Source organism: Punica granatum, chromosome 3, assembly GCF_007655135.1.
Source record: "Punica granatum isolate Tunisia-2019 chromosome 3, ASM765513v2, whole genome shotgun sequence".
In the NCBI taxonomy this organism is placed as follows: Eukaryota; Viridiplantae; Streptophyta; class Magnoliopsida; order Myrtales; family Lythraceae; genus Punica; species Punica granatum.
The window spans coordinates 11,681,326-11,705,237 of NC_045129.1; the positions used below are offsets into that span (position 1 = coordinate 11,681,326).

The window sequence follows — 23,912 nt, forward strand, 5'->3', positions numbered from 1 at the left end:
GGTTGATTTAAGCAATTTCACGTTTGCATCGCTCAAGTAAGAACTCGACTCGACTGGATTAGTCGAGGCTCAATTGGGCCTCTGAATATCAAAGTTCACACAAAAAAAAAAACAAAGAAAGAGAGATTGATGAGCACCATATTGTAGAGTGTCGGATGAGAAGATTACTAATGAGTTGTCTTATTAATTAACAATTTAACAAGAACACATTATCTTTGGATAAAATAAGATACCTATTAAATAATGAGAAACTTATATTGTAATAAATAAATAAAAATAAAAACTTACCTTCTAATAAGATGCATTTTTTATATGAGAAAATTATTAGCTTGAATATTTAACAAGACTCGCTCTAATGTTGCAAAATAATAAGAGTTTCGTTTCTTCCCTCGTGGTTGTGGTGATGCTGAGATTAATCTGGTAATCTGCGGAAGACGGGGTAATATGGAACGTTAAATTGGGCCATCTAAGGGCATAGCTAGGTACCCCTTGGATCAAGAAGGTAATTAAAGATACTATCGGGAGGTTACTGCCTCTTAAATCTGGGCAAGGTTATGGCATCGCCATTGGATGGTTTAGCCTTGGTTCATCAAGTCAGGCTGTGGGTGGAACACCATTACCAAAATACATGAATCTCATATTCACCTGCAATTCAAAAGTTTAAGGCATGTTTGGAAAAAAAAAATTCTTTAAGTCTGCTTTTGTTTCACTCGCAAGCAGACAAGAAATGCAAAATTTTGGCCAATTTAAGGGACCCACCGAACCTGAATAAGATTGTCAGTGGCTTGCATTTGACCGTTGGGTAGGGGGTCTTCTTCCTTCCTACCCAACGGTTTCCCAGTTGCCTTCGACATATTTCAATCTCAAGCCGCGATACCCCAGTTTCAAACTCGATTTTCCTTCAATCCCTCCAGATTTCAGCGAAATCTAGAAATTAGTCTCTGTTTTTTTTTTAATCTCTTTGAGGGTATTATATGAATAATCTTGACAAGTAAAAACATCATATGCACCCAAAAAAGAAAAACATCACATGATTTAATAAGAACTCAATATATATCCGTTGTGTCATCACATAGGTCCGGTGGAATTCAACTATGGCGGGTACAATGAGAGCTTTCCAACGTTGCGCCCTAATCCATATACATGGACAACGGTACTATATGCTTTTTGTGAGCATTATTGTCTCTCACATCTCGCTTCTAATTGAGGTCCGCAAGTTGCAATTAGTGACAATCTGTGTTGTTCAAATTGGAGCCTCAGCTCTAGGATTCCTCGAATTAGTCCAAATTTCACCAAAATCGGCCACAAGAACAAGGTAATCGACGTCAAAAACTCACAATTACTGACAAGGGTTACTCCATTACCGATTACTGACCTCCTAGCGTTCAATTTCCGAGCCGTATTGCTCTTTCTGCATGTCTTCTACAATCCATCGAAAAGGAGAAGGGAAAACACAAAAAGAAAAAAAAAATTGAAAATAAAAAAGTCATGACAGGCCACGGCAAGTCTTTATTTCCTGCAAATAAGTTAAGATGAGCTAAATAATTTTTATTTGTCAAATACTTTTTAAGTGAATGAGTTACTAAACCTTTATCATATAAAAATCGCTTCATTTTTCTCGTTGGGTCCAGTCCGGGGCAATTACTTTGTCCCCAACCTCCATCAAGAACGGATTAGATCGCTGATGTAGAAGTAAAAAAGATTCATTCCATGTTTATATATTCATTTGGGTAATTGATACAAAATGTAATTGAAAGACTAATAAAAAAGGGGAGCCTAAAAGCAAATGCCAAGGCGCACAATCGTCAATATAGAAAATTTGGGGCGGCAATTTTCGGCCCGGCACGACAACACCGTGCTCGGGCCTAGGCTTATCGGGCTGAGTCTTATCGGGCCGGGCGAGATGGTTTTTGCCCGGCATGGCCCGATAAGCCCGTTAAGAATTTTTTTTTTTACAAAAAAACACCCACCTCTCACTTCTGCCAGTCACGACACAAGATTCATAATATAAGTGGTTATATATGAAACTTATCGTTTAATTTTATATGAATTATATGATTTTATTTCGAAAAAAAATAATATAAATAAAATTCATCATTTAATTTTATATGAATTATTTTTATTTTATTATGAGTAAATTAAATTAAAGTAAAATTTTAAAATCTCAGGGTAAGGGAGCATCAATTTCACCCTCCTTCCCGACTAGAGACTCACATAGACAGGTACACAAAAACCCTAGAACGCTCACTCGGTCACGGCTCACGGCTCCAGACCACCCAGGTCCCACACCGCCAGACGTCCTCTGTACTCACGCTCGAGCCGTCGCTCACGTCCTCACGCTGTCCCCAGCTCAGGGCTTCTTCAGACGTCCTCTGTTCGATCGAAAGCGCGAACTTGCCAAGAGCTCCTTGACGCCGTGGATTTCAATTTTGATACGTTCCGGGTCAGTTTGCTTAATTGAGGGACTCTAAAGCTTCTTATGAGAAATTGAGGAATGTCAGAGTGGTTTGGTTCGCTGAGGAGATGGGATGAAGGAGCGGTGATGCTGGGATGCACTGATGTTATTCTTGCAAGAGCCGCAATGAGCTTAAACTTAACGTGCTTGGAGAGGGAACATCACTGAGACAAAAGCCTAAGAAGCGATAACCATGAAAACCGGCAGAGGAGCGACGGTCGATGAGGAAGGGATTGTTCCTGATTCTAAGAGGCATAGAGTGGCGGAAGACTCATCTCCTTCTGCTTCCGCATCTTCGTTACCTTCCGAGAACCCGCTTCACAACCTAGCAAATTACGAAGATGATGATGAGGAAGTTTATAGGAAGAGCAGAGCACTGAATGGGTATAATAACGAAAGGGAAGCCGGCATAAACGGTCAACAAAATGATGGTAGAGTTGGAGGAGGAGAGATTCTTCATGATAGTGATAGTGATAGTGAAGATGAGGAAGGGCATAATCAAGGGAGGAGAAGCCGAACGGTTGAGACTAGGAGAGATTGCCCTTATCTTGATACTGTGAACCGCCAGGTATATAGATTCTCATGTTCCAAACTATGTTTGTTTAGTTGGAATTAATTTCTATACGATCTTCGTATGTGTCGGCGGATGCAAGAAAAATGATGGCCTTACGAATGACGTTTAGTTAAATGTGTGTACTCATGAATTTGCTAGCATCTGTAGGGATTTCATTTGTGAGAATTGTTCCCTATCATAACCTGATATTGTCTTTTCCAGGTTTTGGACTTTGATTTCGAGAAGTTCTGCTCCGTGTCATTGTCAAATCTGAACGTATATGCGTGTTTAGTATGTGGGAAGTATTACCAGGGTAGAGGGAAGAAGTCTCATGCCTATACACATAGCCTTGAAGCGGGGCATCACGTCTACATTAATCTGCAGACGGAGAAGGTTTACTGCCTTCCAGATGGATATGAGATCAATGATCCTTCATTGGATGACATTCGGCATGTGCTGAACCCCAGGTATACATTTCATGCTTACTGCTTGATTTTTAATTGGTGCTTAACTGTTAATTCTCGCTTGCCCTGCAATGTTTCGTACATTGCTTCTGCCAGTGTGCCTTCAATGGAACTAGCCTTCTCGATTGTCTTCTATGCTTACTGTTTTGTGAGTTATGCTGGTGGCTAGTTGAAATTGATTGATGCCTCATCCTGCAGATGTTGTGTTCACTTTGTTCTTGCTCGTTGCATTGAGTTCTTTTCTTGTTCGAGCTGAGATGCTGTTCTTGATTCTTTGGATGCTGTATCGTGCATTCAGGTTTACCAGAGAACAAGTTGAGCAGCTTGATAAGAACAAACAATGGTCTAGGGCTCTTGATGGTTCTGATTACCTACCAGGAATGGTTTGTTTCCTTCACCTCTCTCATGCAATTATCAAGTTTCTGGTTCTCTTCATTAACGAATGTGGTTGGCTATTTTCAGGTGGGGCTGAATAACATTAAGGAGACTGATTTTGTCAATGTCACGATCCAGTCACTAATGAGAGTTACTCCTCTAAGGAACTTTTTCCTTATTCCTGAAAATTACCAGCATTGTAAATCCCCTCTTGTTCATCGTTTTGGGGAACTCACAAGGAAAATCTGGCACGCCCAGAACTTTAAAGGACAGGTTTGATCCTTATGTTGAATGTAATTGCACCAAATTTCTTGTCATGGACTTAAAACTATTATTCTCAACGTTACGGCTTTTCTTATTTGCAGGTAAGTCCTCATGAGTTCCTACAGGCCGTGATGAAGGCCAGCAAGAAAAGATTCCGGATAGGTGTACAGTCTGATCCAGTTGAATTTATGTCGTGGGTTCTAAATACACTGCATGCGGACCTTAGAAGTTCAAAGAAAGATAGCAGCATCATTTACCAGTGTTTTCAGGTGAGCTACTAAGTTCTCGATGTGCTATTGTTTTTGTTGCTTTCCCTGTCAATTCCTTTTTTCTATACCTTGTCGTCTAAAAGTCAGTGTTCCCTATAGGGGGAATTGGAGGTGGTTAAAGAGGTCCCTGACAAGGCCATTACTGAGAAGAAGGAAATCAGCGATGAACAGAATCGTCTTCCGGCTGAAGGCGGGAACGAAAACAAGAGCTTTATTTCTGAAACTTCAAGGATGCCATTCTTAATGCTTGGGCTTGACTTGCCTCCACCGCCCCTTTTTAAGGATGTGATGGAGAAAAATATCATTCCTCAGGTATGTGTTGCATTTTAATCTGCTTTAATGTATTGGAGTATGCGTTGCTTTTGCTCTGAGGTTTATAATATGAAGATGATGTGTTGTATTTAGTTAGAAATCTGGTTCTTTTTCAGGTTCCTCTTTTCAACATACTGAAGAAGTTTGACGGGGAGGCCATCACGGAGGTGGTCCGTCCTCATATAGCAAGGATGAGGTACCGCGTGACGAGATTGCCGCAATATCTAATTCTCCACATGCGCCGTTTTACGAAAAACAACTTTTTTGTGGAGAAGAATCCCACATTAGGTGAGGATAATCTGTACAATGTTTCAATTGTCTTGATGTATCTGCTTCAAAGTGTGTCACCTAAGCTGGCCTTGTGAAATGGTATTGACTTGTGCAGTTAATTTTCCGGTGAAGAACTTAGAGCTGAAGGACTACATTCCTTTGCCGAGTCCAAAAGAGAATGAGCAGCTACGGTCGAAGTATGATTTGATTGCCAACGTTGTTCATGACGGTAAACCTGGTGAAGGGTCATACAGGGTATTCGTGCAGCGAAAATCAGAAGAACTATGGTAATTCTCTATCTGCGGTATATGTGCAAGTTACCGTTTCAAGTGTTACAACTCTTGATCATTGGCCCATAACTTCCTGTTTTCAATGAAATTCAGGTACGAGATGCAGGATCTGCATGTCTCCGAAACCCTTCCTCAAATGGTAGCTCTTTCAGAGGCATACATGCAGATATATGAGCAACACAAGTGAGATCAGATTTTTAGCCATTTGAGACTCCATACGTTTTATGAGTTTTGTTAGAGACAGGATCCTGAAAAAACAGTCAGCACAACCTTTTGATAGATCTATGATGTCTAAGCTGCTTGAAATTCCGGCAAGTTTTGGGAGGTTCTTGTTTGAAAGCCAGTGGCTTTGTAACGAAAATGGTTGCCGTGATAATGAAGATATAGATTCACTTGCTATTGCCAATTGTAGCTTATCTGACTCTTCCCAGGATATTCCATACTTCTCTATTATATATGTCATGAGAAGTTGTCCGTAGTTTGTTTGTTTGGGATGGAAAGATCTCCAGCTGATACCAAGTGGAACTTTTGCTTCAAAACGAATATTATGAAGCAGCCAAACTTCGATTTGTATGAAGAAAGATAAATTATCTAATTAAAAAGAAGATAAAGTACAAAAACCCTTCTTGTGGTTTGAGCTTGAAACAAATTGGATCATGTGATTCTTTTTTTGGACAAATAACATCATGCGGTTCATTTCGTGAGTCATAATAGACGTAACCGTTAATTTTTTCGTCGTTTTTTGTCCTAAAACTTTTCTTTTTGTCATTATTACTCTCAAACTATTAACTTTTTTCAATTTGATTCTAAAATTTGGAAGAAGGAAAAAAAAAAAAGGGGGAAGGGGCGGAGCTGTTAGTCGGTGATCTCGATCCCGACCCCATCACCGAGGTCGCATGCACCAACAGAGGATGTCGACAACTATGGAGGTGGGAATCACAGGGTATTATTTGTCCTTAGAAAAATCATATGATGTAATTTGTCTTTACAAATCACAAATGGAGTTTTTATACTTTTCCAAAAAAAAACATAAATTTTGTCCTTTTTAAAAAAAATTTAGTACTTTTTTATTTGCAAGGAAATATGCAAATTTTTATATTAATATAGGTTTGGCACGGCGTTATTTTTTCGATTAATTATAAGAGAATTTTATCTAAAATAGCCCATGATTTAACCGTTTTGTCAAATCTATTCTATGTTTTTTTGGTCAAATCTATCCCATGGTTTAGTTTTTGTATCAAATCTATCTCGGCATCATCTTTTCCGTCAACATCTAACGGCCGTGCTGACGTGGCAAGTGGAGGGATAGTGGGCCACACTTGCCACGAGGGCGCCACGTCAGCACGACTGTTAGATATCGACGGAAAAGATGACGCTGAGATAGATTTGATACAAAAACTAAACCATGGGATAGATTTGACAAAAAAAAGCATAGAATAGATTTGACAAAACGGTTAAACCATGGGTCATTTTAGGTAAATTCCCCTAATTATAATGAGTTTATTGACATGGCACTTAAAGAGTGTCGAGGGGCTGCACTATTTGTGAATGGGCTCGAAGCTTTTTTTTTTTTTAATAAAAACATTCTAAAAAATATTAAAAGAAAAATGAAGAAAGAAAATCGTGAAGGAAGAAGAAGGGGAGGAGGCCAGCGGTCGGGCTGATCAAAATAACCAACCGTCCTGATAACCCGATCCAAATTGAGTCAAACTGCCTTGAATTTTCAGATCTTCTAGAATGCGGTTTGGTTCTAAGAGTGGTTTCTTAAGTTTCTGTCGGTTTCAGTTACGAGGTCGAGTTTAGAAATTACATCCCCGAAAACCTTGCCCCGAATCGAATTTACTGCTTATGGTTGTGGACTACTTTTACTTTAGTAGAACCTGATGTTAAGGACCCTTTTGTGTCTTTTGTTGAGCAGCAAGTTATTACTTCGTGGTTGTGATTATGGATGCTTGCAAAATGTTTTGATTAGTTGAATCTATGGCATAATAATGGTGGTGTGATGAATCTCTAATTTTTTGTTTTAATTTTCTGTTGTGTTTCTCGGGTAACCCCGAGAACCGAACTGTGAAAAACCATACCCGTAAGGGTCGGTTATTATGTTCGTTTCGGTTTTGATTTTCGGGAACGGATTTTGAAATTCTTGAATAGATGAAAGTGGTGCTCCAAAATTTTACCCCAAAACTGACCCAATCCGAACCGTGATCACCCCTAGCCAACGGTTGCGACCTTATAGTGAGAGATATGATCATGCCACCGGGGTCTGACCGAAGCATTCCCCAATGAAGACGCCCGAGAATCTCGTTTGCAAGCAGAAATGGTGGCTTTTCGGAAGATTCTGATTCTTCTATTATTAGCAGAAAGGGCTTCAAGCCGGCAGTTTTAACAATGGCATCTTTGGTTCTGGCGAAGGAAGAGTGCGAGGTCTTACTTTTCATGACCGAGAGGAGAAAACAAGCGCATCGAGGTGAAGAGGAAACTGCAAGCTTGAATGAAGAAAGGATCTTCTGAAAGTAGGGAGGTTGAGAAAGAAGCTGCACTGCTCTTGGGCAGTACAACAAGTGCCTCAACAATCGGTTCAAGCGGTTCGGAACTTGTTTCCCTTAAGCAATGTCTCGGGTTCGAATCTTGTGAATGGAGAAAATCCATGTTGATAGAGCTTTACCCCTTAAGGGGCCGATCCGGCTCGACTGGATTAGTTGTAGCCCAATTGGGCTTCCGGATACCGGGCGGCACACCAAAAACATTGCCTCTGCTCCAGGTTGAAATCAGAGTCTACTACAGGGAGAAGTCGAGAAGATCCTAAATGAGAATATATAAGAATTTAATTGAGATCAACCTGTACTCTTCCCCTGTGGTGAAAAATTTGCATGAGGAGACCTTGAGCTTGAGGCAAGTGATACACAAGCTTGAGCAGGAGATCGAGCTTCCCATTGACGAAGGGAATGCCCTTCATCAGGAGCTGATTTACTGCTTGAAGGAAGAACTGAACACCCCAAATGAGAAGAGTCGTAGCTTAGAAGAGCAGGTTGAGAAGGCAGTTCTTCTTGCAAAGCTTGTGGTACGTCATAGAGAAACTTATTGAGAAAAAAACCTTCCTCTCAAGAACTCGCTTTCTGATCTGATAGTTGAGTTGGAAGGGATAAGTTTCTCAGTTAAGTATGGTGACCCGAAAATATATGAGAAGCTCGAAGAAAACAACTTGTTGGAGAACTCACTCTGTGATGCTAATGCGGAAGTTGAAGCTCTGAGGGTTAACTCAAAGAGCTTGGAGGATTCGTGCCATCTGCTCGGTGAAGATAAGTTGGGTTTGCTTGCTGAAAGAGACAGGCTTAGTTTCACAATTGTACGAATCTCAATCAGGAAAGTCTCAAAGATCTCGAGAAAAGATTCCGGGAGCTTGAAGAGATTATGCATTAATGGAGAAAGAGGAGTTGATTTTGCTTGAGATGGGCAAACCTGAAAAAACCTTGAGCGAGGAGAGGGAGGACCATTCGGGTTTTGTTGAGTTGAGTAAAGCACGGCCATGTGATATGAACTCTCGGATTCTTCACCTTCAACAAGAGGCTGGTGCTTGCAGAAACAGTTAAGAGGAGTCGGGCATAATCTTAAGAGATTTCATAGTGCGGAAATGCATGAAGGAATTAGAGGAGAAAATTTTGTCCCTCTCATTGAATTGCCAGAACCTATAGGAGAACTCGGGCCTCTCGGCGAAACAGATTTCTTGTCTGGAGAACACAAATCCCAAACAGCAGGTCGAGATGAAGGCTTTAGAGGATCAACTCAATGTGCTGCATTTGTGGCTATATGATGAGTTTGGAATTCTCAAGGTTGATGCAAGACATGGTTTGGAAACATAATACTGAGATAGACTGAGAAGCGGCGGAAAAAAAAAAATTATCTGGAAGGCGAAAGAATCGCACACTGAAATCCTAATATTGGAGAAGTGCCTCAAGGAATTAGAAGAGAAGATTTCATCTCTCTCATTAAATTTCATCCCAGGTTGTCTTCCTCAATTCATGTCGGTTTTTATTTCTCGGTAACCTGTGGACTTTGTTTGTGTTTAGCTCAAATTAATGAAAGTGTACACGACGTGACCATGAAGTTGACGTGACAAATTAAACAACAATTACGAATAGAACTTTCAAGTGATACCATGCTGAACTTTCGAGCGATACCACACAGTCCCTTAAACAAATGCCGATAAATGAGCAGCAAGCTTTGCGCTAAGCTCTGCATTGTCTTCCTCCAAACTTACCGACCTTTTTCTCGAGAATTTCCTTTTCCAGACATGGTTTGGAAACATAATACTGAGATAGACTGAGATAGACTGAGAGGAATGGCCCTAAAGTTCGACTATAGCTTGCTTCACTTGCTCGTTAGTTCGTCGAAGTAGATTTCGTCTCCTCCTTGGAACCTATTAAGCTCCGCACCTATTATGGAGCTTCTTGCTCATGCATGCATGCCCTGTTGCACTTGCACACTTGCAGGTGTCAGGAACTGGCCATCAGGTTCATGGATAGGAAATGGACTCAAAAGGGGCAAAAAGATGGTGTGCAAGCAAAAGAATGGGCCCAAGGCAAGCGATCTTGGGGCTACTAAAGACTGGCTAGTAGGCCGTACGGTAGAGCAGTCGTCAAAGTGAAGTAAGTCAGGAAAGCGAGTGATTATATATATATATATATATATATATATTATAAAACAAACTCATCAATTTAGTATAATAAAATAAATTTGTTAGGGATATCGAATCTTAAACTTATTAGCTATCAAATAAGGACGCGTGCTATTGCATTACGTTTTCTTTGATAGTGACTCATTAGACTTAGATCAAATAGCTAAGTCTCTATCTAACAACGTTTCGTGCAATCGGTCTACTCTTTTTAACTCTAGCACGAACACGAATTTATTAAAAGAAGAGAGCAAAAAAGAATTGAGACGGCTCGTGTGCATGCAAAATTCTCGTCCATTGAAAATGTAAAATTCTGAGATTACACAAGCTGTATACAACATGAAAAGAAAGAAATCCTTCGACTATTTATAATAACTCGATATGATAAGTACGTGTAGAAAATTTACATTCCTACTACGACCGTGAGAACTCGATAGGAATACGTGAACTTTGAGTCCGTCTATTTGCAGACCCCGCCAAATGCGAGGGTCGGGTTTTCGGGTGTATATAATTTTGAGTTCACCCGTTTAGTGTAGTGAAAATCAAACGCCTATGAGATGTACAAATTATTAAATGAGCCAGGTTTACAGCAATGGCCTACCGTCAGGGCTTTTGCCATTGCCACTACATAGTACATTGTTGGAACCTATGATTTCATATATGCCTGAAAAACTGGTATCTTGCACCCAGAGATACGGCATTAGGGCCACCATGCCTAGCTTAAAAAATGGCGTACGTTCGTCGCTCTAACCATGAAATTTCGTGACTTTATCACATGCTAGTCATAAAATCGACTCGAATATAGGAAATTAAACCCAATCCGTAGATAATCCCCCGTTTTGAAGGTTTTTTTTTTTTCAGTATGTGCATAGTATCAAGAAGCTCAATAGGCCTCCGACTAATAAAATCGAGTCGGATTGGCTCACTAAACGGTAAAGTTTTCTTAGAGTTTTGGAAGGTTATTTGATTAAATGATAGGGCCCGAAAGTTGCAAGTTACTTCATAGTTTCGAGAAATCCGAGTCCTAAGAAGTCCCATGTGGCCATTGGCCGTTCCACGAGAAGCGAGATTTACTCTGAGTCTTCGTAGCACACCGTGCCAAGCACCAGGGCAGTTTGTTGAAGAAGGTCCCGACGTTCATTGCAAGAAGGGCATTATATCTCTTGAAAGGTGAAGGGTTTCCTTGATTCAGCAAGGCTAAGGGGTTATCTTCTCAATTAATAAGATATATTTCGAAGTGCCTTTTCGATCTTCCATTGATGACAGCCGATAGTTTACTTCAAACGGCCATAGTTACATCGATCCAAGGATATAGATATTTGAAGTTGTAACACGAGCTTTTGTTAAACGTAGTGACTAACTACCAAGGGAATCGAGGCTTAAGTTCCCTTCCAGATCGACGTCCATAGTCCGCATCAATCGTATCACAGGATTAGGCAGTATACATAACGGAGCACCACCGTCAGCCTCCCCTGCAACATTGGTTCAAGGTGAAACCCCTTGCTTACACGGGATGTATAGACAACGAGGACCCTGAAGCCGAATGCTCGAACGGTTAATTGGTACGGAGCTGAGTTTTGCGAGAAAGATAAGGTGCCAACACCTCCTGACAAAGGACTCATAAATGGATAAAATTTTCTTAATACAATAGTTTGATATCAGTGCTCTTTTGACGTATATAACTCGTACAGACGGAAGAGGCAAAGACACAAGAGGCACAGCGATCACAGCTTGACTTTACCGGCAAGCATGAAAGCCTTGTAAACTACAGACCTGACCAAGCTGCGCCCGCCCCAGGCAGTCTCGAACTCCTTCACCATACTCTCAGGCAACAAATCGACACCTTGTTCCTTCGCTGTGACCACAGCAGACCAAGACCTCAACATCCTTAAGAAACCTTCCAAAGACAGCTCCTTCGGGATGTCCAGATTGAAGGGCTCTCCTTCAGAGCCCAGCCCCACATTCTCGAACGGGAATGGGAGTGTCTTGTACCCGTCGAACACGTACCTTACCTTCGGGTTCCAGTAAGGCAGAGTTGTGTCATGGAACTTCTTCGTGACAGAATCGAAGGTGGCATCCACCTTGATGTCATTGTAGCACCACACAGCAATTACCCCACCCGGCTTTCTCAAGGCACGGGCCGCAGTGGCGTAGAAGCTCGGGAGGTCGAACCAGTGGACAGCGTGGGCCACCGTTATCAGATCAACCGAGTTCTCACCGCCTATCTGGGTTATGAGATCATCCTCGGGGAGGGAGAGTGGGGTGTGAAGGTACCGGACCCGCGGATGAGCTATCGCATATTTTAGCTGGTTTTCGCTAATGTCTGTTCCGATCACCTGATCGTAATGCTCAGCGACCTAACAAACATGGAAATAGATGTGATGACACATTCGGGAGCAAAATGAACGAAATGTTACAGGGAGTTCAGACCATCTCAGAAACAATGAATCCACTGACTGATCAAATTCGATCCCTTACGCAACTGAGATCATACGATCTTTGAGATAAACAGGCTCTAACATAAGAGATTGAAAGTTTGAGCTGGAATCAGAAGAAAGAAAACCAAAAACCCCGATCACTCAAGGTTTCAGCTTCAGCAAGATATGACTAATCGATTTATCAGTAACCCTAAGCAGCAAAAAAGAAGAGGATACTAATCGGTCGATCCCACGAGTAAGGGCAAAGTGGGAAGTCAGTTTAAAAAATAAGCACGCAGATCAACAAGTCAACGATTTTGAGCTCTCTTTGAAGTGTTGATCGGACTATATTCTACATATGTCCCAATCAACAATGAAAGCTGCGATCAAGGCCGACACTTTCTGGATCAATCACTGGAGAACAGTAGGGAGGAGAGACTAGCGAGAAAGAAGGTGGAGGAGACTCACGCTGACGGCAGCTTGGCCGTTGCCGGTGCCGACGTCCCAGGCAAGGGAGTGGTGGAGGGTGCGAGCGGCAAGGAGAGAGAACCATTCTTTGGGATAGTTTGGGCGAGCGTCGAGGTAGAGTTCTGCTTGCTTGTCAAAGAGACCCGCCATTGCCCTTCGCCCCTCTCCTCTCTCTCTATGTGGGGGATGAAGGTGAGATTTGAGAGAGAGAGAGAGAGAGAGAGAGAGAGAGTGCGTCTCCTTTCCCTTCTTTATATCCGAAGAGCAGAGACTAATAAAAAAGTAACAAAATTGGAAGAGCCGTCCTCTTCATGCATCTTGTTCTTGTTTTCTTATGAATCACGAGACCCTTCAAGCAGCACAGCAGGGTTCCTCTCTCCGCAGCAGTTCAGTCACGCTCGACATCCCCAAAGACCGAATAGAATGCATCCGAAGAATCCAAAGTACTCATTTTTCTTGCTATGACACAGGAGAGTTGATATTCCGTGGCACGCCCGCGCCGGCCGATACTTCGGCCACAGAGTTGTAAACTCAATCGCCGATACCACTTTCGTCGGAGCCAATTCTGACTGACTTGATGAAACGCCTGATCCAGAACACGTTTTAAGTACAAGAAAAAACTGCTTGGGGCAATGCATCATCTCCTATATGGCTTAAGCTGATATTTCTGAAACTCCGACCCAAATGTTATCGACTCCGCATCAAGCTTCTTCTTCAACCTATTCCATGTCCTCATTTTATCCGACTGAATCAAACCTCTGTAGAGCGTCTCGAAGGAGATCTTCTGAGGGAGAAACCCCTTCTCGATCATCTCCACGAAGTACTTGCACGCCTCCCGCCACCTCTCCTTCTTGCACAGCTCGTGAACCAGCAGTGTATAGGAATCCAAGTCGGGCCCAGTGCCGCCCTTCTTCATATCCTCCCATATCTCCTTCACCATCCCCATGTAATCGAACTTTGCGAACATCCCGATCAGAATGTTATAGGTATGCATCGTGGGTACGCACATGTTATCCTCCTTCATCTTCCGATAAAAACGTATTGCGCCCTCGACATCTTTCCTTCCCCTGTACTCCTTGAAGAAACAGTTATAAGTGGCAGCACAAGGGCTGACCCCACTCCTCACCATCTCCGCGAGCAATTCCTCAGCGTCCTGGATCCTCCCACATGAGCAGAGGCACTTCACCACAGAAGTGTATGTCGCCACGCTCGGGCAAATCCCTCTCTCCCTCATCATCTTCAACTTATCGAGAGACAGCTCGGGCTTATGCGCCCGGCTATAAACATGTAGCACAATCGAATAGCTTGTCACATCAGGCTCAATTCCTCTGTAGCGCATTTCATCAAACACCTTATCCGCGGCCCTCAGGGTCCTCTCAAACCGACCGTCAGGGTGCAAGCTCGCCCTCCTGCATATCCCATTTAGCAGAACGTTGTATGTGACCACGTGGGGCTCGATGCCGCGCTCAATCATCTCGTTCAGGAACCGTTCCCCCATGTCGATCCTGCCGATCTTACACCACCCGTAGATTAGGATCGTGTACATCTTCGCATCAGGCTCGAAAACCCCGCTAGACTTCCTCTGGTTGAATATTTCTACGGCTAACTTCACGTAGCCGTACTTACACAACGTGTCCAGCAAGTAAGAGTACTCCATGTTTCCCGCTTTCTGGTCAACGAAGCTCTCCATGTCGTCAAATGCACGGACGGCCTGACGCGTGAGGCCGGCGGCGATTAACCTGCGGACGAGGATGAGGAAGGTGGTGGTCGACGGCGGGCAGTTGTTCTGGTCCATCTCGACGATGAGCTGCCAGACGACGTCGAATTGGCGGACCTTGCCGAGGATGTCGATGAGGAGGTCGTACGAGGTCGGCGTGAGGGGAGGGGAAGGGAGAGACTTGGCATAGTTGAAGAGGGCGAGAGCGACTTTGGAGCTGTGCCGGAGGCGGAGGAGCGACTGGTGGAGGAGGCCGGGGGAGAGGGAGACGCCGTGGAGCTGTAGGGAGGATTCCATGACGTGGAAGGGGTTATGGTGGCAGAGGAGGATCTGTGATATGGAGTCGGCGTCGTCCGACGGCTCGATGCAGGGGAGGGCGAAGGAAAGCGGCGGCGCTGGAGCGGCATCGTGGTCGAGAACGGTGGTGCAGAGGCGGCGGAGGTGGAGGCGTTCTGAAGCGGAGGGGCTGGTCCGCCGGAGGATGATTCGCAGTGAAGGGACCGCCATTTTCACCGCGCCAAGGCAAAGTGAACTTCGATGCTCGCGCGAAGTATGTTTAGTAGTGAGAAGAGAATTCAACCTTAGTCCTTCAACTTTCTTATTTTGTGCAGTTAAGTCCTTGAAAACTGATGAAACCATGTAACTCGCCCATTCTCATTCTCATTCTCAAACACTTCCATTCGTCGCGATTACATTCACATTCTCTCTCTCTCACTTGGACGTGTTGATCAAAACCTTCAACCCCTGAGATCAGTTTGCCATCGTCTGGCAGTTCAACAAAAGCATCACCGAAGCGCTTGGAGACGTTATCGGAGCTTCTACTACTTGAGTTCTACTCGGCTAGATTTCAACAAAAATATAATCTAAAATATTTAAATAAATCAATAATCAATCGATAAATATAATAAAGTACGACCTATGTTTCGAGAATGGATTTTTTGTTTTTTTTTTGCTTTTTGGTGAAAAAACGATCGAATCATTTCGAGTTTACTTTACAAATGCTCTGGAGAATGAGACCGTGACATATCTACAAAATAGTTGCAGATCAGATGGTTCCCAAAAAATTGAAAATTTTAAGACACATTTACTTCAATGGGCAATTTCAATGGGCAATGAGAATGGCAGAGGAATCGCCTCGGGCTCAGGCACAGCAGCATAGTTTCAAAAATAAAGCCCCTTTGATCGTTCGACTTCGTGATAAGCAATAGTCACAAAAGCTCCCTAAGAATTGTTCCAATCCAATCCACTGACTGTCAGAACGACGAGAGAGATGTCGATCCCTTCTCATGCCCTGAAGTAACATTCAACTGCTTCTGGAAATCGCTGCTGATCTCGTCCAAATCGATCACTACCCTCTCAGTGGCTCCTGCCCCCCTGAGCTTCTCGAGCTCAAGATTCAACTCGACAATCTGCTTCTGAATTTTCTCCCCCTTGTCGGGTAATCTCGATATCATGACCTGCACCATATTCAACAATTTCCTACTTATACAAAGGAACACCAACTACTGAAACGAGATATTAGCCTCTAGAATCCTTTACCTTATTTCCCAACATCTGTGACAGGCGACTTATGCGTTCTTTTATTTCACTTTCCGTCAACTTGCCAGCGCTGACTGGGGACTGACTCTTTCTCGTGGCGACGAGTTTCACATCCTTCGGGTTAAAGGCAAATGCGGCCCTTGTTGGAAAGAAAATACATAAACAAATCATCAGATTTATGAAATTTAACATAAGAAAACTCTTATTTCTATTGCAGTTATGATCAGCAGCCTACCCATCAACATCTCGTTCAACTGAAGCACGTGAGGACGGATAATTCTGCACATACGCCGTTCCTTTTGACCTGAAGTCACCATCACCAAGCCAAAGAGATTTAAAATTTCTCCAACCCAATTTTGGAAATTCATGCCTTCAGATAATTTTTGCTGAGGCAGAAATATGTCTTCTTTATTGATACCTTATCTGCTCCACTTCTTCCTCTGTAACTTGTACGGGAGCCGTCTTGGAATAGAGTAGACTATGGTTACTGACACCAGCAATGCCGAGGGTCTGGAGGAACTCAATGTGAGACTTGAGACATTCATCCCTGTGAAGAAAAAAGACAGCAAGAATACTCGGGTGATGTGAATACAAACTGTACGAATGAATATTAACTGCTCCAGTTCCTCGAACAAATGCAAAATGCAAGCTAACAAGGAGTCATTGCTATCCTTCTATAGCTTCTTCTCAAACATCATCCTCGTTGCACAACTAATTCTTCAATTGAGTCATGGCTATATGATGACATCTAAATGTCAAAAAATAATAGTAGTTGAATTCTATATAATTAAATTTATTACTATTTGTGATAAAATTCAAGTGGTGGCATGATTTATACATTTGATGTTGCCGATCATGCTCCTCCTGCAACTGCTGTTGAGTAGGAGAAACGTCAAAACCCAGTTTGGGCAGACTGAAGAGCTCCCTCAGATCCTGAAAAATGTTAAAAGAATTCATTCCAAATTATCTGCTTCTTAAAATCACCATATATCACTGGAAAATTCAAAAGATCTTGAATGAAAGACTCCCAAGCTTTAAAAAATAAAAAGCATATTTTTATTAGAAAACTTCTCCATGAAGCAGGATCAATTGGGTGCATACCTGCTGGCTAAAGTACCGCATCTGTTCTTTATGCTCAGTTGCTGTCTTGAACAAACCACCTTTGAATATCTAAGATATTTCGGAAAACCCAAAGAAAGTCAGTTATCTGCTTTACTATTCAAATGCAAAATTGAGTTAGTTGATGCACTGCCAACAGAATCGTAAACTTTAAAAGAAAAGAAAAATGGAAACCTGCTTCCTGTATATTTTTTCTTCAACGGTTCCACAGGTCATCAATCTATATACAATGACGTCTTTCTTTTGCCCAATCCGATATGCACGATCAACACTTTGATTATCAGTGCTGCAATGTCAAAACAAAAAGGATAAAACTTTCAAGTTCTGTTTTCTCTCACAAAAACCAGTGTTTATTAGCCTTGCAGACATGATAGAGAATTAGAGAAGCATCACATTCTAAACCACTTAAGGGACAAGTACTGTCAGGGACTAAGAAAAAAGAAATTTAGATCATTTTCCCAATTATAGATAAAACCAACAATTATTTGAATCCAAGACAATCACCAAAAGTACTTCCTCATTCTTGAAGAACTTCTCCAAAGCCCAAAGATTTACAATTCAAGTCAGTTTTCTAAAGCAAAACTGATTCTGAATAGCAGCCACAAGAATGTTGAAGAGAAGGGAATAACTGGAAAGGACTGAAAAAAAATTTTAGTACTTTATCTTTCTCCTGTGTATTTTCTTCATAAACCATCAAATTTACAACTGAATAATACAAAATCACCTTGGGTTCCACGCTGGATCAACCACAATGACGCGATCTGCTTTTGTTAGGGTAAGGCCCAGACCGCCAACTTGGGATGTTAAAAGAAATATAGGAGCCCCTATGCCTTCTTGGAAATCCTAAAATCAATATAAGAGGAGTAATCAAAACTCAAAAAGATTCAAAAAAATCTGCCTTGTTAATGCAAATAGCACTTACATTTACAATCTTTATCCTGTCACTGGCCTTTGTGGTTCCATCGATTCTCAAATACTCATAACCGTTGGATATCAATGATTCCTACAAAAAAAGCTCATTTTAAACAATCAACCTCAGAACTCAAATTCAATCCAAACATATGCTTATGAGTAGCTACCTCAGTCATAGATCTAGTGTTTCTATTTATCATAATTGCAATAATTAAAAGTTATAAGGGAAAGACCTGAATAAGATTGAGCATCTTGCGAGTCTGGGAAAAGATAAGTACATTGTGTCCCTCAGGTATCAAATTATCCTATATTCAAGGGTGACATGAGTTAGAATTCAAAAATCATTAATGATAGGAAAAATCAAACCAGAGGATAGTGGCACTAACCAATAAAGACATTATGAAAGATATTTTGCAGGAGATACTATCGTGTTTTTCCAGAAAATCATCTTTCTCACCAACATCAGCTATGTATGATGCAAGTTTCTCAGCCATATGTACATCTTCTGGATTATCCATTGAATCCATGCCCTCAAGAACATCTTCAGCAGCTCTTTTGGTCAAAATCAATGGGTGATCACATATTTTCTTCAGTATCTGCAACATTGTCGAAATTATATGGTGTCAAGAGATCTACATAATTACAAAAAGAAAAAAGGTACAATCCCCTAATTTTAGCTATGTTTGACAAAAATCTAAATATCATGACTTCAATCACTGGTACTCCGTCAGACAGATAATAAAATATCAGTAGAGAATTCAAAGACTTTCCAAAGCTTCTAGACAGGGAGGTTTTTTAAAACCCACCTGCACCCTTGGAAAAGCTTAGGCTTAACTAAATATTAACAAGTGAATCTCATATCTTCGCAAACAACTTTTTTCTATGTTTTTAGCGCTCTTAAATACAACATAAATTATGTAATAGTGAACTTTCAAAGAAAATGAAAAAAAAAAAAAAAAAAAAAAGAGCAAGCATTAATAATAAAGAGGAGATGCATAGTCTTAAAGATCTTCATATACCGTTAGTGCAGCCAATGGAGAGTCATAGAAGGCAGATAGAACCAGCTCACTGTTTAAATAGGCTTCATAGATGCGCCGCTGAGAGCAGTAAAGAGGCACCACAGTAAGCATTGATCACGGAAACTTAAATAAAGAATGCAAGATGTAAAATTTAAGAGAGATAGAAAATTAGTACCTGACAACTAGTCAATCTCAACCAAACAATTAGCTCATTCTTCTTGGATAGTTTAGCAACCGAATCATCTTCTTGGAATACCTCACTCTTCAAGCGACGCAAGAAATATGGTTGAATGCGCTCCCTTAGGTCCTGTTGAATGACATAATAGAGATGTCACATGCTACCAGCATTTGATCACTAAATATTAATTGCACTGGCAAGCTGAATGTATGGGAACATTTTCTGTAAGGAAAGCAGTGCAAGACAATTATATGAATAAGGAAAAGTTCAGTTAAAAAATAGCCCTTGTAACTTTTGTATATATGTGTTTTTGTCATATATGACTAAGCAGATTTCAATGGAAAAAATGACTAATGAAACAAGAAAACTTGGTTATGCCAATCTCACCACCATTTCCTTTGGCTTGGCTCAAATTTCCAGCAGAAAGATAAAATATTAAGTAGAGGAAAGATACATAATGATGACTGAAAATTCAAAGATGGATGGACCAGAATCGGACCTGTGAATTCTAGAAGAGGTAAACTTCTTTACTTTCCAAGATTTGGATTGAGAGAATATCTCATTCTAAGGCAAGCTAAGTTGGCATGGCAGATTAGGAGTCATTGTTCAGAATTTCCGGTAGCCAGATTTATATGGTTGCCTAGAGCACCATTTGAGAGCATAGGTCACATAGGTGACCTACAATTGGGCATATACAGAAAGGCTCTAAAGAAACAATGATTGGAAAGACTCCATACCTTCGCCACAGCTGAACCAATGCGCTTTTCCCTATCCGAAGCCTTTTTATCATTTCCACGAAGAATTCGATCCTCATATTTCTCCTTGAACCTAAAAAAATCCGCATCTTAGTTCTCATACTATAGGAAAAGATAACAGTTAAATCGAAAACAAGGGAAAGAAAATTACTCTTTATTGTCACCCAGCAATTCAGGGCAGCAAAAGTTGAATAAGGCCCATAACTCCTATTCCAACACCAAATCAATCCATAAACCAATCGCCAGTTATCTTAAGCCTTCATAAAGAATTTGCTTCAGACTTCACAGTAAACAGTGCAAACAAGATAGATCCCAAAATAGTATTGGTACCCTTAAATTGTTCTGTATTGGGGTGCCACTGACAATAATACGGTGTGCACTCGGTATCTCCAGTAAACTCTTTGCCCTCTGTGTACTAGGATTCTTTATCAGATGTCCCTGAATTTTTTAACAAGTAGGGAATTGTTTTAGTGAAATGTAACTTAGATTAATGCAGCTTATATAGGACTCTCGCTATGATAAAACAAAATTGATCAAGCCAGCACCTGTAAGTGATAACAGAATTACAAGTTTTTTTCACTGAGTTAGCTCCAGGAAATTTGATGCACTAAAAGAAGGTCCAACAAGGAACAACTTTTTAAGAGCCACCAGAAATCCATAATAGAGCAATATATCATTCATGTCCAGTAAAATGGGAAATGGCTTTGAAGCCAAACTAATTCAGAAAGCAAAACTGACAAGCTCTTGACAAATTCAAATGACTGGACATTAAAAGAAATAAACATGCAAAAAAGCAATAGAGTGTGGTGTGCTAGTTGTATATGCACCTCATCAAGAATCATATAGTCCCATGTGATGCTATCCTCGCTCTCATCATCCTTAAAGTAAAAGTCCCCTCTTAACGATTTCGAGTTGTTGCGCACTATATCATATGTTGTTAATAGTACACCTTTGTTCTGCAATAAAAGACCGACGGCAGAAGAAAATTACATGAATGAAAAGTGTAAAATGAATTTGACCTTCCAAGAAAGCCAAACCGGATGTCCATGTGCGTTACCACGTTGAACTAGAAGGCAAAGAAAGCTAGAAGTCAAACCTGAAGTATGTAGTCCAACTCATACTGACGAGCCTTTGCACTGGTCCCAAAATATCTGCATTGAGGAGGCAGGATATTATACTTCATGTACTATAGATTAACCAACTGATCAATGGAAAACATAAAAAAGATTTTGGTGCAAAAAGCCTCACTCTTTTGTCTTCTCAGAAAGTCCAACCGCTGATAATTCTTTGATCCAATGGGAAAGAAGGGTTTTCGGGGTCACCACCAGCACCCGCTTTATCAACCGTGAATGGAATAATCCAGCTAAGAAACTGCAAATCTGTTGCAAAGGTCAAATCCATATATCAATCATTTAAATATAACAAAGTTCATCTACCATTGTGGACAGGTGCTCAACCATACCTGCATTGTTTTCCCCAAACCCATGTCATCACCAAGGATTCCACCTTTCCCTTGACAGTGAAGGGACCAGAGCCATTTCAAACCATCAACCTGATGCGGATATAGAATCTTTGATATTGCTCTGGGTAATTTGTATGTAAATCTTGGGCCAGTCAAAGTGAACGGAGCATTTGCTTCCGCATCAACAGATGCATCAACAACACTAGAATTGACAAAACCTTCACTCTGGGTTCTGCTCTTCCCCAATTCTTTTCCCTGATTTCTGCTGCTCAGAGGAACATAACCATCATCCTCTTCTTTGCTGCCAAATTTGGTCCGATGACTTCTGCTGCTCAAAAGTACACAATCATCCTCATCTGCGTCGCTGTCAATTTTGTGTTGGCAAACTTGACGGTGACCTTCAACCCCAATCTGCAGATAACTCTCCCTTTCCGTAAGATACGAATGCGATTGCCCCAAAGTCTCCAATTCATCATCAACTTTCACCCTGTCAACTCCTTTCATAGTCGCCACACCCCTATTTGCAAGACTATTAGTCTCAGATTCATGTCGCCCTCGTCCATCACCATGACCTTCATCTTTTACATTTCGAATGCTGCCTCCAAGGTTATTATCTTTGACTGATGAGTTATCAGGCAATTCAGAGATCCCCGAAAATGAAGACCCAGTGCTTGTGTATTCAGGAACATCAGCTTCCTCATTATCTTTAATCATCTCAACTTTAGTTGGCTTCCATCCATCAGCACGAGAACTATCTTTCGACGGTCTTTTCTTCTCAATCGACAAAAGCTCGAGGCGTGAGCTTAAACTATTGAGAATATCCCTAATGTCATTAGTATTGCCATCCTCGTTACCCCCTCCACAGTTTTTCGGTGGTACCGGAGAATCAAAATCAGCACTATCGGAAAAGTTCGGATCATCGCAGGGTTGTGTATTATCAGCGGTTTCACCATCTCGAGATGAGATTTTGCATAACCTACGCCTCCCTTGGAGTTTAACCTTTACCTGCTTATTGCCCTTATCTGCAATATCAGAGACCTCTGGCTTAGCAGGCGGTATGTTCTCGGTGTCCTCGCCGTCCAAAGACGAAACCTTGCTAACCCGTGGCCTAGTCTCTATCTCAGCCTTCTCTCTGCTCCTCTCTTCAGGGACTACAGATTATCAACAAAACAAGGAGACGTATTTAGCTCATAGCGTGTACTAGGCAGAACAGTAAGGCCACGTTTGGTACGATGAAATTGAGTGGTATGAAACGGAATCAACATCACATCCTTCCAATATGCATATCACGAAACGCAACCCAACAGTAACAAAACCTATGGAGCTGTAAATGAGGAAGTTTAGCTACCTAGAGGAGAATCGGAATCAGAAAGCATGGAGAAGCGAGGAATACTGTCGTCGCGATCACCGCCGCCCCGATTCTTATCAGGCTGCGGTTGCGCCACCCCGGTCTCTTCTTCACCTGAAAGGATCAATCACGGAATGGATCATAATCAAAAAAGCAGAAGAAGGCGCCGGAGGAGAGAGAGAGAGAGAGTAGAAACCTAGGTGAAACGAAGGAGGAGGAGGAATGGAGGAGGGATTGAAGGAGGATGAGGAAGGATTGGAAGGGCGAGGAGTGGTGAGGTCCTGGAGGAAGCGGTAGTGGCTGTCGTTCAAGCTCTGGGGCTTCCGGCGACTCGCCATTTTTGAACTGAGAAGTGTACGTATTTCAGTTTCAGAGGCGGGGAGAGAGCGAGAGAAGAGAGAGAGGAGAAATGGGAATTTATTTTTCTTCGGAGATTAAATTAAATTAAAGGGGAAAAAGAAGATTCTTTTTTTCCCGCTTTAGGGGTTATAGTTTGAAATTTTGGACGATCGGAGAGTCCGTACGACCGGCGATACTGACTGAAACGCCATCGATGGTTTTTCTGAAACTCTGCCCGCTTTGGCACTTCTTTTTTCGGCGATAAAGAAGACCGAAATTGAATCATAGAAGAAAATCAAATTACATAATAATAGGATATGAAAGTCTCAATAATATCATAAGTAATAAGACTTTAAATTCCGTCAGATGGCAAATTAAAAATGTAAAGACACTTACTACCAAAGAAAATGTAAAAGCCCGCGAGAGGAGCTTTCTAAGTTCTAGGCGAGCCAATCGGCACATGCATTTGCCCGAGCCATGGCGACAAGACCTCGAATGGCAGTAAAATAAGGCTGGATGAAGGTGGAGCAGACATCTTCATTTCTGGTGACAAGGCTACAAACCAGACCAAATAAATTTCGGAGATACTGTAAAAGAGACAATACGACTGTTGCGTTCGACAAATTGGACCTTTGCTTGCTTCTTGGAACGACAAAGTGAAATTAATTTTCAGAGCAAAAATCATTTATTGAGTTAAGTGAAAGCGTGAAGTCGA

The 23,912-nt window shown here is 41.6% G+C and overlaps 4 protein-coding genes across 4 annotated transcripts; 1 reads left to right on the forward strand and 3 right to left on the reverse strand.

Moving 5' to 3' along the window:
* Positions 1-2,177: 2,177 nt before the first annotated feature.
* LOC116201302 (U4/U6.U5 tri-snRNP-associated protein 2-like) lies at positions 2,178-5,675 on the forward strand. The gene is made up of 9 exons (XM_031532487.1): positions 2,178-3,023; positions 3,231-3,475; positions 3,771-3,855; positions 3,935-4,120; positions 4,213-4,380; positions 4,480-4,692; positions 4,809-4,980; positions 5,078-5,249; positions 5,346-5,675. The coding sequence occupies exons 1-9, from the start codon at positions 2,649-2,651 to the stop codon at positions 5,437-5,439; spliced, it is 1,710 nt and encodes a 569-aa protein (XP_031388347.1). The 5' UTR covers positions 2,178-2,648; the 3' UTR covers positions 5,440-5,675.
* Positions 5,676-11,515: 5,840 nt separating this feature from the next.
* On the reverse strand, positions 11,516-13,114 carry LOC116199187 (putative methyltransferase DDB_G0268948). Its single transcript, XM_031529478.1, has 2 exons — positions 12,810-13,114; positions 11,516-12,281 (listed from the first exon to the last, which is right to left on the reverse strand). The coding sequence occupies exons 1-2, from the start codon at positions 12,957-12,959 to the stop codon at positions 11,649-11,651; spliced, it is 783 nt and encodes a 260-aa protein (XP_031385338.1). The 5' UTR covers positions 12,960-13,114; the 3' UTR covers positions 11,516-11,648.
* Positions 13,018-15,107, reverse strand: LOC116199186 (pentatricopeptide repeat-containing protein At2g13420, mitochondrial-like). Its single transcript, XM_031529476.1, has one exon. It carries the CDS (start codon positions 15,031-15,033, stop codon positions 13,447-13,449), a length of 1,587 nt encoding a protein of 528 aa, XP_031385336.1. The 5' UTR covers positions 15,034-15,107; the 3' UTR covers positions 13,018-13,446.
* Positions 15,108-15,458: 351 nt separating this feature from the next.
* On the reverse strand, positions 15,459-23,280 carry LOC116199185 (protein CHROMATIN REMODELING 24). The gene is made up of 22 exons (XM_031529475.1): positions 23,055-23,280; positions 22,859-22,972; positions 21,511-22,661; positions 21,297-21,427; positions 21,145-21,199; positions 20,876-21,004; positions 20,379-20,486; positions 20,200-20,255; positions 20,031-20,121; positions 19,291-19,422; positions 19,116-19,193; positions 18,483-18,692; positions 18,330-18,401; positions 18,107-18,187; positions 17,909-18,027; positions 17,359-17,470; positions 17,167-17,235; positions 16,904-16,998; positions 16,484-16,612; positions 16,301-16,369; positions 16,066-16,204; positions 15,459-15,983 (listed from the first exon to the last, which is right to left on the reverse strand). The coding sequence occupies exons 1-22, from the start codon at positions 23,194-23,196 to the stop codon at positions 15,780-15,782; spliced, it is 3,486 nt and encodes a 1,161-aa protein (XP_031385335.1). The 5' UTR covers positions 23,197-23,280; the 3' UTR covers positions 15,459-15,779.
* Positions 23,281-23,912: the final 632 nt, after the last annotated feature.